Below are 18,481 nucleotides of genomic sequence, written 5' to 3'. Positions count from 1 at the left end.
CACACACACACACACACACACACACATATACACACATATATACCCCACACACACACACACATATACCACACACACACACACACACATATACCACACACACACACACACACACTCACTCACACACATGCACACTACACACACATACACATCTGTAAACACACAAACACATACAACACATGCACACATACTCAGCACATACACATTCACACTTCTATACACACACATACCACACATGCACACACAGACACACATCACACACACTCACACACCCCCAACCCTCCCACACACACATTCACAAACACACACACACCCACACACACATATGCACAACACGCACACATACCATACACACACGCTAATGCCCATTCACACACACACAGACACATGTTCATTGGCCAGTGTGAAATCTCGGTCGGAGCCCAATCGCGGGCGGCGGCCCCATTTCGCGGCCACTCACACTCACCCCCGCCGAGCCCACCTCACGCTCACCCCCGCCGAGCCCACCTCACGCTCACCCCCGCCGAGCCCACCTCACACTCACCCCCGCCGAGCCCACCTCACGCTCACCCCCGCCGAGCCCACCTCACACTCACCCCCGCTGAGCCCACCTCACACTCACCCCCACCGAGCCCACTCACACTCACCCCCGCCGAGCCCACCTCACACTCACCCCCGCCGAGCCCACCTCACACTCACCCCCGCCGAGCCCACCCACACTCACCCCCGCCGAGCCCACCTCACACTCACCCCCGCCGAGCCCACCTCATGCTCACCCCCACCGAGCCCACCTCACACTCACCCCCACCGAGCCCACTCACACTCACCCCCACCGAGCCCACCTCACACTCACCCCCGCCGAGCCCACCTCACACTCACCCCCGCCGAGCCCACCTCACGCTCACCCCCACCGAGCCCACCTCACACTCACCCCCACCGAGCCCACTCACACTCACCCCCACCGAGCCCACCTCACACTCACCCCCACCGAGCCCACCTCACACTCACCCCCGCCGAGCCCACTCACACTCATCCCCGCTGAGCCCACTCACACTCACCCCCGCCGAGCCCACTCACACTCACCCCCGCCGAGCCCACTCACACTCACCCCCGCCGAGCCCACCTCACACTCACCCCCGCTGAGCCCACCTCACACTCACCCCCGCTGAGCCCACCTCACACTCACCCCCACCGAGCCCACTCACACTCACCCCCGCTGAGCCCACCTCGCACTCACCCCCGCCGAGCCCACCCACACTCACCCCCGCCGAGCCCACCTCACACTCACCCCCGCCGAGCCCACCTCATGCTCACCCCCACCGAGCCCACTCACACTCACCCCCACCGAGCCCACCTCACACTCACCCCCGCCGAGCCCACTCACGCTCACCCCCGCCGAGCCCACCCAATGACCGGAAAATCCTGACAATACACACACACACAATTACACACACTTACACACACACACGTGCAGACACATGCACACACACTTACACACACGCACACACGCTTACACACACGCACACACACGCACTTACACACACACACGCACTTACACACACACATTTACACACACACACGTACACACATACATGTGCACACGCGCGCACACACTTACACACATACACACACACTTACACACACACACTCACTTACACACACATGCACACACTTACACACACGCACACGCACACACACGCACCCACTCAGATTTAGAGACAGAAGTACAAAACTGTAAATGCTGGAGATCTGAAACCAAAGCAGAAAAATGTGAGGAAGGTGAAAGTTCAGTTAGCATCTGAAATGGAAGATGGGGGAAGTTTGAGGTCAGATTTTCATCAGTTAACTTCAAACTATTTATTCTCTTTCAGGGTCTGACTGCCTTGATCTACGTCATTTTCTGCCTATTTCTTTAGCTTTTGGGATAAAGATTAACATTTTTACAAGGGTTCAGACCTTGACAATCCACCTCAGCCAGTCCATCACCCTCATTCCTTTAGACATTTTACTCAGAGAATGCAAAGATCACGGGCCAATTTGGTGACTATCGTTAATTCTAATTTACTGAGCAAGCTGTGGGAAAGAAAGGACTTGCATTTCCATAGCACCTTTCACGGCCTCAGGGCCTTCACTGGACCATAACAAAGCAACATTAGACACTGAGCCACAGAAGGAGACATTAGGACAGGTGGTCAAAAGCTTGGTCAAAGAGGTGGGTTTTAAGGAGCATCTTAAAGGAGGAGAGGGAGGTGGAGAGGCGGAGAAGTTTAGGGAGGAAATCCTGGAGCTTGGGGCCAAAATGACTGAAGGTGCGGCCGCCAATAGTTACTGCCGAAAATCAGTGATGAACGAGACCAGAAGACACAGGTTGGGGGAGTGCAGAAATCTCTGGAGAGTATTGCTGAAAGTGACTCTTGAGAAAGTTGTCCACTGGGGTTGCAACACCCTCCCTCCCATCACCTGGGGAAACACTTGGGCTAGGGAATCGGAATTTGCAGAACAGTTAATCAACAATTCCAAGTCCAAGGGAAGGGCGTCTTCTCCATCCGAAAAATGTTAAAGGGTTACCCATGGTCACAGGGACTTAGGAAAATAACAGTGGCGATTGAGTGTTGCTGTAGACTTGACGTTCTGCTAATGCCGAGGGTGTGCAGAGTCAGTTAAAAGAAGTGTGGTAACTCGATGCAATGATATTACACCCTATAAATCTCAATCACAACAAAAACAATCACACTGCAAATAAAATGTAAGATGTTCACAACTAACCCTTGACCTTCCAGATTTTTTTTAAGCTGTCTCTTTAAACTTTAAAGGGAACATTGATAATGAACGCCTGGCGATTGCTAAAACGAAAATCCCCAAAAAATTCAGAGGAATAGTATTTGATGAGTGGCTACAAGAGAAAGGTAAACTCCATTAAAAACTTTAACGTTAACGCTTTTTGTTCTGTTCATTCTTTTTTTTAAAAAAAAAATCTAAAGGTTGCATTAAAAGTCGTCTTTGAAAAAACAGTAACTTAAAAATAATCTTGTATATTGAACACAAGTCTTGACTTAATGTAATTTATAACTTGTATAGTGTAACTTCACTTCATTTTATATTGATAAATCACTTTATAATTCATCATTATTAAACTGTAGTTAAAGGGACTGTCAAGCCTTTGGCTTCGTAATAAATTATGCATGAATTCTTAAAAAGGTGAATTGTAACTTGCATAATACATGATAATTCACTGGGTAAATGTGTAGAAAATAAGCTTGCTTTTAAAGTGGACACTTTACATCCAATTGAAGAATTTAATGTTTTATAAGAAACCACAAATTAATCTAAATGAAGTGTTACTTAATATCACCTTTTACTCAAGATCCTAATCATTAAAGTCCCTTTAACGCTCATGGTAAGGTCAAAGTTAATATGACTCAGAACTTAATATTCAAATGGATGCATGCATGGTTATTATATTCGTATTGTTTTTGGATGCTCACGAAGTTTTAAACCTGTGTCTTGAAATATGCTGCAGAACAAAATAAATTTTGCATTTATAAACTGCTTATGTGCATGTCGCATAGTGACGGTTATTATGGAGATAAAGGCAGTGCATATGGCAAAACCCCACAAGCAGCTTAGTTTGTTTATTGGTGGTGTTGGCCGAGAGCGAGATGCTAGGAAGAGATCGCCTGCCCCTGCTCTTGTTCCTACGTTGGGCTGTTCAGTGCCTGCCCAAGGTAGAGGTTTGAGGAAAAGGTAGACAAGGCCCGGCTTGCCAATTTTTGTTGGGCCTACAGCTGGGACCCGTGATCTCCAGCCTCAAAGCCTCCTGTCATTGGCCCACGCACACCAACCACCCCGCCTTTCCGTGGCCAATTGGAGAGCCAGTAGACTCTTCATGAACCAATTGGATTAATCTTGATGGTTATTCGCACTGTTTTTTTTCTCTTCCCCTTATCGTTAATATTTATCCAGTCAATAAATGAACATGAAAAAAAAAGTTTTTTATTGTCCCATTTTCATTTTACTCACAGCAGTGTCCTGGAGATTAGCGTTCAATTCTTGGGACAGTTCTGGAGGTTTGGCAACCCATAGAAATAGAGTCTCAGTTTAAGCTCTTACCTGTAAGACAGCATCTCCTGCAGCGTAGAGGTTCTGGAAGTGGGCTCAAAACCACATACTCTGATCCAGAGCAGAAAATGCTGGTCACGGAGCCAAGCCCCTCTATTAGAACAGTGGCTGGAGGGATATTATATCCAGTAAAATCTTTGTTGTCCGGCATGCTCGGGAAAACAGGTGGTGCTGGTTAAATAAAAAATATGCTGGCTAAAGGGGGAGTTACATTACCCCAGCCACGAGACGGGGTGCAGCCTATCTTTCTTCAGGCACAATGACCGAAACTGAGTCAATAATTGAATAAGCCCAATGTAAAACCTAAGAACAACTTCTGCGGATTTATAATCCATTATTATTAGTTTATTTTGAAGAATGCATTATCTGAACGCTGAAAATGATTGGCTTTTAGAGGTCAAATCGAGCTGTTAGAAATTCCGGTTAATGGAGAATTCCAGTTGGAAGAGTGCCGGATGATACAAAGTTTACTGGAATATGTTAAGTGTTTGTCTGCGAACAGTCTCACGTTATAATTTCAAGCCCTTGGAGTTTTATGTCAGCGTGCAATTTTCACCCAAAACCTGACCCATTCTCGCATTAAATATTTGTCACTTTGCAAGAAGGAGTTTTGCTTTTGGTGTTTCTTGTCTGTTTTAAATTTTTGACCTAAGTTTTGGTTTGGCCCGTTTGTCAAAGTAATTTAATCATGAATAATTGTTCAAAGAATTCTTCTTTAAAAAAATTACCTTAAATTGGTTTGAATTAGCTTTCCACAGGTAAAACATATTTAAATGCAAATGTGATGCATTTGAGAGTAAAGGTGTAATTCTTGACAATGGGTAGGATGTAAATAAGAGCATTTTAATGAACTTTTAGATAGCTCTCCAGAGATTGGAGCATTATTGCAGATAACTGTTTTATAATTAGAGTGCATGACACACCCTTAGATCTAACAACGTCTGTGTTTAAAGATAATTAAATACCTGTGTTTTCGAAAGGCAGCATTTTTTTTTACCGAATCAGCATTTCCATGTCAACATGCCATTGAGAGCTTCTTTGAGAATGTACATTGGTCTCGCATTGGTACCTGTATGGTGCAATGTGTAGCTGGTCTGCCTTGAGTTATACTGCCTGGCTATGTGTCGCACTCTGCCGAGGGATGGAGGAACCCTCCGGCAACGAGCAAATATGCCTGAGCAGAGCCCCACTGGCCAAAGGGTTAAGCTTTACTACCAGGCCAGCACCTTCAAAAAGGGTGATGAAAGCTCCCAATGAGGAGTCAGACTCGCACGGTGTACCTGCTGCTTCTGCATCACCATGCCCCTTTAAGGTATAACTGCATGATCAGTGTTCTACATCAATGTGCACAATAAGTGCTGAAGGTCAAAATGATAACTTGAGGATAATAGTGTACCAACAAATCATGCAGTCAGATGATATCCTTTTCCTAGCTACGTTCGCAAAATGAGTGAATTAATGAGAGCATTAAAATGGCGGACAGAGAGATTTTATATATATATATATATTATATATGTATAAATATTATGTACATATAATTGGTCCCCTATTGGCAATTGTAGGCTCATAACTTTAGCTGGAAGTATCTGTTTGTGTATGTGACCAAGTTAGACTCTTCCTAATTTATTCATGACTATAATATAAAGTTCTCACATCACCCCCAAATCAGAGAGAATCTCAAATCCAGTTAAAGGAAAGACAAAAGTGCATTTAAATGATTAATGCTCTGTGCAATGCAGATAAGCTTGGCAATGAGGCTTTTATTGCTTCCATTGCATTTGTCCTTTCAGAAACCAACTTTCTTGTTTTTTTGAATGTCATGCTTCAAACAAATTATATGATAGGACATTATGTGTAGCCTGAAAGAGGGAATGCATGCCTCTATCTTGTGATAAGTCTAGCGTGCGTAATGTGCGTTTGCTTGAGCAGACGTGTCATTGGGATTACAACCAAGTCAGTGAATATGGTAATACCTCTCTTCTTTTCCAGGCCGCATGCTGACAATCTTCAATACCCAGGCCATGATTACAATTGGGGGAAAGAATAGGAGCCGCCCATTCCAGGGTCAAATGTCTGGCCTTTACTACAATGGCTTGAAGGTCCTTAACATGGCTGCGGAAAGCCACCCCAACGTCAAGGTCAACGGAACCGTGCGGCTGGTGGGAGAGGTGGCCCCGGTGATTGTCAACCAGCCAATGGCGACTACCTTACCGGCCGAGATGTCCACCACTATCATGGCGACGACCACAACGATGGCAACCACCACAGCCCGGAAGGTCCGAGGAACAATGAAGGTCAACCCGGTAATTCCTCTTCACCGTTGGGAACGCTGTGTTGTTTTTTTCTGTTGGGCGGGGCGGGGGGGTGGGGGGAGAGGTGGGGGTGGACGGGTGTTCACTTTCAAGTTTTTGTTTTTGGCAGCATGACATTCCTGTAGGCACAGGAGGAGGCCACTCAGTCCCCGGAGCCTGTTCTCCCACTCCATGAGAACATGGCTGATCTGCACCCCAACTCCATTTAGTTTCCTTTTCTCCATATCCCTTGACACCTTTACCCAACAAAAGAAATGATTGATTTCAGCCTTGAAAGCTCCAGTTGACCCCCAGCATCCATAGCCTTTTAGAGAAGAGTATTCCAGATATAATACCCATCGTGTTAAAAAGTTGCTCTTGATTTCACTGCTAACTGATTTGGATCTAACACGATCCTCTGCCCACGCTCCCGCAATTGTTCTGAACCCACCCAACAGCAGAAATAGTTCCTCAATGAGGAGAGATTGAGTAAAATGGACTGAATTTAGAAGAATTGCAACATATAAAATTCCTAGAGGGTTTGACAGGGTAGCTGCTGAGAGGTTGTTTTCCCTCTCGCTGTGGAGTCTAGAACTAAGGATCATAGTCCAGAAGTCGGAGGCAGCCATTTAGGACATGGAGGAGAAAGTTCTTCACTCATAGGGCTGTGAAGCTTTGGAATTCTCTACCTCACAAAGCCGAGGATGCTCCGGCGTTGAGTTTATTCAAGGCTGAGATCGATGGATAAAAGCAAAATACTGCAAACGCTGGGGATCTGAAATAAAAAAACAGAAAGTGCTGGAAAAACTCAGCAAGTCTGGCAGTATCTGTGGAGAGAGGAACGGAGTTAACGTTTCGAGTCCGATATGACTCTTCTTCGGTTCTGACTCGAAATGTTAACTCCATTTCTCTCCCAACAGATGCTGCTGGACCTTTTGCATCTTCCAGCACTTTCTGTTTGATTATTATCTGAGGTTGCTAGAGTTTTGGACACTAGGGGAGCCAAGGGATATGGGGGTAGAGAGGGAAAACGTAGTTGAGGTAGATGATCGGCCAGGATCGGATTGAATAGTGGAGCATGCTCAAGGTGCTGAATGGTCTACTCCTGCTCCTATTTCCTATGTTCTAAGTTTCCTATTTTGCCAATTGCATGGAGATCATGCATTATCATGGCTGAGGGATTTGGTAATGATTGAGTTTAGAAGAATTGCTTGCTCAGCCAATGTGAAACCCTTTCAACATAATCGCCTTGTAACCCTCTTGGATTGCTAGAAGGATGTGAATGGATTTGAACGCTATTAAATTAATAATCTTTCTGCACTCCTCTCATAGATTACCTATTGTCCTCCTTAGAGCAGAGAAGTTTCAGGGGAGATTTAATACGAGCATTCAAGATTAGATAGATTAGAGCAGGAGAAAATACTTTTGACTGGTAGGAGCAGTGGCGACCAGAGGTGACAGATTTAAGATAATTGATTAAAAAAAACATGGGCAAATGAGTAGAATTTTTTTTTTCATTCAGCAGGTTGTTATGGTCTACGATGCACTGCCAGAAAAGACAGTGCAAGCAGACTCAGTGGTAACTTTCAAAAGGGAATTGGGTAAATATCTTAAGGAGAAACATTTGCAGGGCTATGGGGAAAGAGCAGAGGGAGTGGGATTAATTGAATAGCTCTTTCAAGGAGCTGTCACAGGCTCATTGGGCCAAATGGCCTCCCTGGTGCGCTGCGCGATGCTGTGATTCCAAGGACACTGAGAGGGGGAGAGAGAGAGAGAGAAAAGAGAAAGAAGGTGGAATAGAAAGGGGAAAGGGAGAAAGGACACAAAACACAGGGAGTGGCAAATGAAAGATCAAAATGAAACATTGGGCAAGTGTGTGTAAACTGGTTCCCTGGATATCGGGGCACTGGCTCTCTGGGATATCGGGGCACTGGCTCCCTGGATATCGGGGCACTGACTCCCTGGATATCAGGTCACTGGCTCCCTGGATATCGGGGCACTAGTTCCATATATATCGGGGCACTGGCTCCATGGATATCGGGGCACTGGATCCATGAATATCGGGCACTGGCTCCATGAATATCAGGCACTGGCTCCATAGATATCGGGGCACTGGCTCCATGGATATCAGGGCACTAGCTCCCTAGATATCAGGGCACTAGCTCCCTAGATATCGGGGCACTGGCTCATTGGATATCGGGGCACTGACTTCTTGGATATCGGGGCACTGGCTCCCTGGATATCAGGGCACTGGCTCCCTAGGTATCAGGGCACTGGCTCCCTAGATATCAGGGCACTGGCTCCATGATATCGGGGCTCTGGCTCCAAGGATATCGGGGCACTGGCTCCCTGGATATCGGGGCACTGGCTCCCTGGATATCGGGGCACTGTCTCCCTGGATATCAGGGCACTGGCTCCAAGGATGTCGGGGCACTGGCTCCATGGATATTGGGGCACTGACTCCCTGGTTATCAGGGCACTGGCTCCATGGATATCGGGGCACTGGCTCCATGGATGTCGGGGCACTGGCTCCATGATATCGAGGCACTGGCTCCATGGATATCGGGGCACTGGATACATGAATATCAAGGCACTGGCTCCATGGATATCGGGGCACTGGCTCCATGGATATCAGGGCACTGGCTCCATGGCTATGGGGGCACTGGCTCCATGGATATCGGGGCACTGGATACATGGATATCGGGGCACTGGCTCCCTGGATATCAGGGCACTGGCTCCATGGCTATGGGGGCACTGGCTCCATGGATATTGGGGCACTGGCTCCATGGATATCGGGGCACTGGCTCCCTGGATATCAGGGCACTGGCTCCATGGCTATTGGTGCACTGGCTCCATGGATATCAGGGCACTGGCTCCAAGGATGTCGGGGCACTGGCTCCAAGGATGTCGGGGCACTGGCTCCAAGGATGTCGGGGCACTGGCTCCAAGGATGTCGGGGCACTGGCTCCAAGGATACATGAATATCAGGGCACTGGCTCCATGGCTATGGGGCACTGGCTCCATGGATTTAGGGGCACTGGCTCCATGGATATCGGGGCACTGGCTCCATGGCTATAGGGGCACTGGCTCCATGGATATCAGGGCACTGGATCCATGAATATTGGGGCACTGGCTCCATGGATATCGGGGCACTGGATACATGAATATCGGGGCACTTCATGTTCTTCATAATACCATACAGTGCTATTTTGTTACATTGGCCACGACATAGAGCTGGCAAATCATATTTTCAGGACTTGACCTTAAAACCTCGGCCTAGAGAATCACTTAGGAACTGCTCCCTTTTTGTCTTCCATGGATACTCGGAGTTTACACCACACTTCAGGCAAAGATGGGAGAGTGGGATCACTCCCAGGATAAATTTCCAGGCCTTGGGGTTGACAATCTTTATCTGGGTTTCAACGGCACAGTATCGGAAAAGGAACAGGAACTTGAAGTGCCCTCTCTCTCGCTGCCTCACAGGCAATTAGAACTGGGCCTGAAGTGTTTCTGAATGCAGCCTTTCAGCTAGGACCGAGGCCTCTTGTCATCTGCTCCCACAGGTGGACATAAAACATCCCATGGTCACTATTTCAAAGAAGAGAAGCTAGCGCCTGGGCCAATATTCACCGCTCAACCGACGTCACTGAAATAGATGATCTGTTCATCACCTCATTGCTGTTTGTGGGATCTTGCTGTGCACAAATTGGCTACCGTGTTTCCAATTTTACAATGGGAATTGCACCTTTTTAAAAGTGCTTTGCTGGCTGTAAAACGTTTTGAGATGGTGTGAAAGGTGGCTACATAAATGTAAGCTCTTTATTTCATTTGAAATAAAACTCTGCACAATTCTTCAGAAGGGGGAAAATTGCAATTCTCAACAGATTAATAAAAGGATATGAATTCAGTGGAATCGCATTAAAAATATCTAATTCACCGTAAAATGACACTCTTTGATCAGGCATTCTGCATTGTAACATGGGAAAAGGTACACCAGCACCCTGTGCTGAGATCAAGCCTGTAGTTTTGCAGATCACAGTGAAGAAATGACAATCAGTGTTATGAAACACTGTCGGGGAAATGGGCAGAAGGAGACGACAGGAATGAGTCATCTGTCTTGAAGTGGTCGCTCGTAGATTCTCCTCCTTTAAATCGGTGGATCTCCAGGTGTTGAAGGCCGATTAGTGTGCATACTGTGCACTCAGCAGCAGCTCATCGTGTGAAGCTCGAGCAGTGCCCTGAACCTATTCTGGCACTCGAATCAACTGCAAAACATTGGCTCCAGACCTGTGGCTGGAAGGGCACAGCGTGAGAGATGCCAGTCACAACATGGAAATGCCAAGATTGCAATGTGTTCCTGTGCTGTTGGGGCAGTTTGTAAACCATATCTTACCTGGCCTGGGCGCAGTGTGCTATATACATATATTCACAAGTCAGGCGGTGGAGTTAGTTTTGAGTGGTTAGTGGCTCAATGGTGGGCATGTTGGCTTGGGAAAGGACACTGGCTTTTCTTGCCATCCGATTTGGAGGCTCTTGCGAAAGGCATTGCTGGTGGCTCTTCTCCATTGCTTTGAGGTGCCTCCTGCAGGTTGTCCAAGTCTGTAGCCTATCGGAGTGGAGGGATCACTGCTGCCTGGTGAACCATGACCTTAATATCGTGTTTGAAATCCTGGTCCTCAAATACTCTTTTCCTCAGCAGGCCGAAGGCTGAGCTGGCACACTGGAGGTGACGATGAATTTCATCCTCTCTGTTTGCAATGCCTGCATTCATTCCTTAAATATTAGCCATTGCCTCTCCACCATCGTGCCTTTTAATGAACTTCCCCAATCTATTGTAGCCAATGCTTCCTTCATACCTTCATAGTTTTCTTTGTCTAGATTTAAGGCACTAGTTTCGGTTTGGACTACTTCACTTTCCATCCTAATGAAGAATTCTATCATGTTATGGTCACTGTTCCGGAAAGGATCCAGGACCCTGCACAACAAGATTATTAATTAACCCCTTCTCATTCCACAATACCAAATCTAGGATAGCCTGTATCCAAGTTGGTTCCTTGACGTACTGGTCTAAAGAGCCATCTCGTACACTCTTCAGGAATTCATCCACCACAGCATTATTGCTAATTTGGTTTGCCCAGTCCAAATGTAGATTGAAGTCACCCATAACATCCTTGTTACATGCATCTCAAATTTCCTGCTTAATGCCGTCCCCTATGTTACCGCTACTGTTTGGAGGCCTATAGGCAACTCCCACCAATGTTTTCCACCCCTTGCTTCCTCTCAGCTCCACCCAGACTGATTTTCTGAGCCAATATCCTTTCTCACTATTGTGCTGATGTCATCCTTCACCAATATCGCCATCCCACGTCCCTTTCCTTTTTGCCTGTCCTGCCTAGATATCGAATACCCTTGGATATTCAGTTCCCAGCCTTGGTCACCCTGTAGCCATGTCTCCATAATCGCAATCATATTATACATATTTACATCTATTTTTGCTGTTAGTTCATCTACCTTATTGCGAATGTTCTGTGCATTCAGATACAGTGCCTCTAAACTTGTCTTTTTAACATTTTTGCACATTTTTTGTACTATGGCCATACTTGCTGCTAGCCCTTGTTTCCTCTGCCTTCCACTTTGGTTTTTAGTTTTCTATCTTTCATTTCTATCTTTGTTTCCCTCTCCTGTATCTCCCAGCTCAGGTTCCCATCCCCCGCCACTCTAGTTTAAACCCCCACCCCCCCGCAATAGTACTAGCGAATACCCCTGCAAGGATATTGGTCCAGGTCCTGCTGGGGTGCAACCTGTCCAGTTTGTACAGGTCCCATCTTCCCCCCCAACCGGTCTGAATGCCTCAGGAATCTAAACCCCTCCCTTCTACACCATCTCTCCAGCCACACGTTCATCTGGTCTATTCTCCTATTCCTGATCTCACTAGCACGTGGCACTGGGAGTAATCCAGAGATCCTGCTTTTAAATTTATTTCCTAGCTCCCTAAATTCTGCTTGCAGGACTTCATCCCTCTTTTTAGCTATGTTGTTGATACCGATATGGATCACAACCTCCGGGTGTTCACCCTCCTCCTTCAGGTTGTCCTGCAGCCACTCAGTGACATCCTTGACCCTGGCACCAGAGAGGCAACATACCATCCTGGAGTCATGTCTGTGCCCACAGAAACGTCTATCTGTTCCTCTTACAATAGAATACCCTATCACTATTGCTCTCCCACTCTTCCCCCCCACCCCATACAGCTGAGCCACTCGTGGTGCCACGGACTTGGCCTTTGTTATATTCCCCTGAGAAACCATGTCCCCCAGCGTATCCAAAATGGAAATTCTGTTAGCGAGGGAGATGGACCCAGGGGATTCCTGCACTACCTGCCTATTACTTTTACTCTGCCTAGTGGTCACCCATTCCCTTTCTGCCTGTGCACTCTTTACCTGTGGTGTGACCACCTCACTGTGCGTGCTACCCACAAAGATCTCATCCTTGCGGACGCTCCACAGTGACTCCAGCTCAGAAATGCAGATTTCGTGTGGCAGCAGCTGGAGACACTTCCTGCACATGTGGTTGCCCCGGACACTGGAAGTGTCCCTGTTTTCCCACGTCGCACAGGAGGAACATTCCACGTGGCCGAGCTGCCCTGCCATGACTTACCCTTCAATTATTCCCTTTGCTTTTACTTCCTCTAGTTTAAAGATTAAATATATACTAGGGACCTGACTTTACTTCTCATACTTTAAACACTACTTGATCTAAACTAAAGACCAATTTTTACTCAAAAGACTGGACAGAAGAAATACTCACCAGGTCCTACTTACCAAGGCCGCCACTCCTCTTGCACTGGCTCCTGGTGCCGCTCAATGAACTTATGCTTCCCCTGTGATGTCACTCTTGGATGTTTACAAAAATCACTCCTCCCGTGCAGCTTTTAAAATCCTGGTCTCCTGGAGGCTGAAGAAGATAGGAAAAGAAAAGAAAGGAGCACCTCCCTCCCCTCCTCACTGAACTCCCTTCTCACCAAACCCGCAGTGATTCCACTCTGCGACTCTGCACCCCATGAGCCCTGTCAATCGGGAAGGTGCCCACGTTCCTGAGTTGCATTCAGGGTGACAAATCATCCCAGATATTCACACGCATACATTTTCTAAGTGTGTTCTTTATTTGTACAGGATATTGAAATCTCTTAACAGAAAACACGGGGAGAATTCCCACTGGCTTGACTCCTGATCTCCTGCCATAACTTGGGTGGAACACCGCCATTGGCAGCCATTTTGAGCAGTGGGTCAGGAAAACTCCGCCCCCTGCCCCCTCCCCCACAACCCCCCTGCCCCCAACTCCACCAACCTGCCAGAGAGAAATTCCAGACCTGTTGGACTCAGGTTCACCGCCAGCCTGGTTCTAGACTGGAGTGTCTGCGGTTTGACATATAAGGAGTGCCTAGAAATTCCAAAATATAACATGGACACTACTGGGGGAAATTTTCAGGAGACTGACAAGGGCGTTGGTTTGCCGCCCTCTATGGTTTTACTTTGCGCTGAAGTTCCACTCGGTCCCCTGGGATTTCAGCTCGGCAAGTTTGGTACAATTTACCCCCCTCCCCAAAAAAATCTCTTCTAATGTTTTTTTTTAAGATTCAAGTCTGGTTTTTTGTCCACTTTGGTACCTTATAAATTCAGGGCACATTTCAAGTCTGGATAAGCCCATGGCCTGTGCGTTATGTATTAATTAATGAGACTTTTGAGATTTCAACCACAGGCATTGCAAAGTAAAATAATCGTTCCGCTCCCCCCACCCCTTCTGAATGTGTATTTGGGAAAGCACATGGCTACAGAGACAGACTTGCATTTCCTTCACACCTTTCACAGCCTCAGCATGTCCCAAATAGTTTTGCAGCCAACGAAGTACCTTTTTGAAGTGTAGCCAATGTTGTAACGTAGGAAATGCACCAGCCAATTTGCGCACAGCAAGCTCCCACCAACAGCGACATGACGAGGACCAAATAATCAGTTTTAGTGACGTTGGTTGAGGAATGCTGCACACGATCCCCCTTCCTCTCTTTGCACTTCATTTAGCCCGATCATCCTAACCTTCCGTTCCTTAATCCCTTGTGTGTTTATCCAGCATCCCCTTAAATGCATCCCTGCTGTTTGTCTCAGACACTCCTTGGGCAGAGTTTTGCCCTTTGTCAGGTGGGCTGGGAGGGGGCAGGCAGGGGCGGTCGGGAAGCCAACCGCTGCCCGCAATCGGGGCCGGACTGCGATCTCACCCCGTGACACGCGAGGGAGTGGCGCTCAGCGGTGCCCGTGCGGGCGGTGGGAGGAGGGCGAGCGTGAATATCACGCGTGCTTGAAAAGCTCCCTGAGGCACAGAGCTGCCTCAGGGAGATGAACAGATTTTTAAAAGAAGAAAGATTTTTTAAAATGTTATAAAACATGTCCCCTCTGTCATATGAGCGGGGGGGCGGGGGGGCACCTTTGTTATAAATGAAATGTAAAACCGTTTTAATTTATTTTGATTTGCTGTTCGAAACGTCCCGCCCGTGGATGAGGTTCCCTAAAAAAAAAGTGCAAAGGCCGCTTGGCCTTTTCGCCTGCCCCGCCCAACCCATCAGGTTGGACAGGCAGCAAAAAATTTAGAAGCAAAGAACTGCGGATGCTGGAAATCCAAAGCAAAAACAGAAACAGAAATACCTGGAAAAAACTCAGCAGGTCTGGCAGCATCGGCGGAGAAGAGCTGTGCTCTTCTCCGCCGATGCTGCCAGACCTGCTGAGTTTTTCCAGGTATTTCTGTTTCTGTTTTTGTTTAGCAAAAAATTTAGGTTCATTATCTTCATAATGGCCGTAACGGGCCTTTTAATTGTCGGCGGGTGCGCTGCCGATTCCCATGCACGCCCGCCGACCGAAATATTGCGCGAGTGCGCGTTGAGGTCAGGACACTCGCCCCCGACATCGACGCGCGTCATTTCATGCTCGAACGGGTCGGGCGCGTGCCCGCCAAGGTACAAATTCTGCTCCTTTGCGTCCTTCATTCTAACCCGTCTCTTGGTAAAAGGGGTTTCTCCCAAATTCCTTCTTGGTGACTACCTTGTATTATTCGCCCCGAGTTTTGGTTTCCGCCACAAGTGGTAACGTCTCGACGATTACCCAGTTAAGCTGCTTCATACTCCGAAAGATCTCTATCAGGTCATCCTACGGTCATCTCTTCGGAGAAAAGAGCCCTGGGCCTCTTCGGTTCTTTCAGTTCGGGGGCCAGGCTGGTAAAGCTTATTTTTGCACTTTCGCCGGTCATTCTGAGCACTGACAGCGCACTCAGAAGGACAGTGCTTGGTGATATCCTCCCAGCTTAGTGTTCTGGTAGTGAGAGAGATGTATGGAGCCATTTCCAAGTCGTGAAGTTGTGTTATTATAACTGTGTCATAAACACTCTTTTACTGCGAGACAATAAATGTCATGGGATTTGACAAACATTCTCAGCCTGACTGTGACCATTGCAGAAAGACATTCAGCAACTCACACCACTTCCCTCAGAATATTAAAGCAATAACTCTCCGCAGGCAGCTTGTTGTTTCAGAGGGTTCAAAATGAAAAGGACTCTGTTTGGTTGATTGTGGGATTTCTGGCACCAATGGGCTTTTCGACACTTAAATGTTGCAATTAGCTGACAAAGAGTTGGCGGCCTAATTAAGGTGCAGCACTAAATTGAGCCTTAATGATGTTGAGTGAAACGCAGTCTTAGTGTGCTTGTCCACAAGTCTTTATATAATTATTGCTGCATTAATTATGCAGCAGCCTTCCTGAAATTTGTGCTTTTACTGAGCTACATTTTTAGTGCACTTTAATGAGAAATGGGAATAAGGACAGTCTCATGGACCACTTCTCAATGGATTCCGATTATTGTATGAAACAGACTTCCTGGTAACTTGGGCTGTGCAACACCAAAGGTAGATCAGATTAAAGATTACCTAGGCACTGATCTTCAGCTTATCTTGTTTTGAACTGCTAGAAAAAAGTGAGGTTCCAAGATGTATAAATGCACCACACAGCTATTTGCAATGCTTTCATTTTGTCATCTCTCACACTGCGAATATTAAAGACACACAGACTCAAAACAAATGCGGCATATGATAAACCTCACATCACCATGTTTTGGACTCTGCTGTTATTTGTGTGTGTGTGTGTGTGTGTGTGTGTGGGCGTGTATGTGTGTGTGTGTGTGTGTGGGTGGGCATCCATATGTTTGTGTGTGGACGTGTGTGTGTGTGTGAATATGTTTGTGTGTGTGTGTGAATATGTTTGTGTGTGTGTGTGAATATGTTTTTGTGTCTGTGTGAATATGTTTGTGTGTGTGTGAATATGTTTGTGTGTGTGTGAATATGTTTGTGTGTGTGTGAATATGTTTTTGTGTGTGTGTAAATATGTTTTTGTGTGTGTGTGAATATCTGTGTGTGTGTGAATATGTTAGTGTGTGTGTGAATATGTTTGTGTGTGTGTGTGAATATGTTTTTGTGTGTGTGTGAATATGTTTTTGTGTGTGTGTAAATATGTTTTTGTGTGTGTGTGAATATCTGTTTGTGTGTGTGTGAATATGTTTTTGTGTGTGTGTGAATATGTTTGTGTGTGTGTGTGAATGTCTGTGTGTGTGTGAATATGTTTTTGTGTGTGTGAGAATATGTTTGTGTGTGTGTGTGAATGTCTGTGTGTGTGGCTGTGAAGCATTTTGAAACATTCTGGGGTCATGACTCAGAATCATCAAATGGTCACAACACTGCAGGAGGCCATTCAGCCCATTATATTTGTGCCAACTTTCTGCAAGAACACTTTAGCTATTCTCACGCCCCTTGCTTTCCTCATATCCCTACAAAATCTTTTCCCATCAAGTGCATTATCCATTTCAACGTCACAATTGAGTCTGTCTCCACCACACTTCCAGGCAGTGCATTCCAGATCTTCACCACTCACTGCAGGGAAAAAAAAATTCCTCTTGTCACCTTTGATTCTTTTGTCAGTCACTTTAAATCGATGTCCTCTGCTTCCCAACTGTTCAGTCAACGGGAACAGTTTCTCCCTATCTACTCTGTCCAGACCTCTCAATGCCTCTATCAAATCTCCTCTCAACCTCCTCTTCTCTAAAGAGAACAGTCCCAGCTTCTCCAATCTCTCCACTAACTGAGGTTCCTCAACCCTGGAAGCATTCTCATGGATCTTTTTTAAAATTCATTCACGGGATGTGGGCATCGCTGGCTGGGCCAGCGTTTATTGCCCATCCCTAGTTGCCCTTAAGAAGGTGGTGGTGAGCTGCCTTCTTGAACTGCTGCAGTCCATGTGGTGTAGGTACACCTACAGTGCTGTTAGGGAAGGAATTCCAGGACTTTGACCCAGCGACAGTGAAGGAACGGTGATATATTTCCAAGTTAGGGTAGGTTGGTGAGTGGCTTGGCGGGGAACATGCAGGTGGTGGTGTTCCCATCTATCTGTTGCCCTTGTCCTTCCAGGTGGCAGAGGTTGTGGGTTTGGAAGGTGCTGTCTAAGGAGCCTTAGTGAATTCCTGCAGTGCATCTTGTAGATGGTACACACTGCTGCTACCGTGCATCGGTGGTGGAGGGAGTGAATGTTTGTGTATGTGGTGCCAATCAAGTGGGCTGCTTTGTCCTGGATGGTGTCAAGCTTATGAGTGTTGTGGGAGCTGCACTCATCCAGGCAAGTGGCGAGTATTCCATCACACTCCTGACTTGTGTCTTGTAGATGTAGATGTACTCTCTCTAAAGCCTTCACGTCCTTCCTATAGTGCAATGTCCAGAACTGGAGGTATACAGTAACCCCAGCTGGGATTGAACCAGTGTTTTATGGAGGTTCATCATAAATTCCTCGCTTTTATATTCCGTGACCAGAATCTTCGGGTCGGCGAGCGGGGTGGAGGGCCCATACAATGACGCGCGGTGACATCGGGCGTGCGTCCCCACATCACCGCGCATCATTCCGGTTTTCAGTTCGGTGGGTGCGCAGCCGACTCCGGTGCGCGCCAAACTGTCAAAGGCCTATCGAGGCCATTTAACTACCAATTAAAATAATTAACGG

General features: G+C 46.9%; 1 protein-coding gene across 5 annotated transcripts in view; it reads left to right on the top strand.

Annotated features, from left to right (window-relative positions):
* Positions 1–18,481, top strand: part of nrxn3a (neurexin 3a) — a 1,687,706-nt gene that overhangs the window by 1,551,621 nt on the left and 117,604 nt on the right. For all 5 annotated transcript variants that reach the window (XM_078562071.1, XM_078562070.1, XM_078562069.1 and 2 more), the window contains 2 exons: positions 2,811–2,903; positions 6,106–6,419. In XM_078562071.1, coding sequence (XP_078418197.1) covers positions 2,811–2,903; positions 6,106–6,419 — 407 coding nt within the window. The remainder of the gene's footprint in view (positions 1–2,810; positions 2,904–6,105; positions 6,420–18,481) is intronic.

Source organism: Cetorhinus maximus, chromosome 18, assembly GCF_964194155.1.
Source record: "Cetorhinus maximus chromosome 18, sCetMax3.hap1.1, whole genome shotgun sequence".
NCBI lineage: Eukaryota > Metazoa > Chordata > Chondrichthyes > Lamniformes > Cetorhinidae > Cetorhinus > Cetorhinus maximus.
This window is presented reverse-complemented; position numbering and strand designations above follow the sequence as displayed.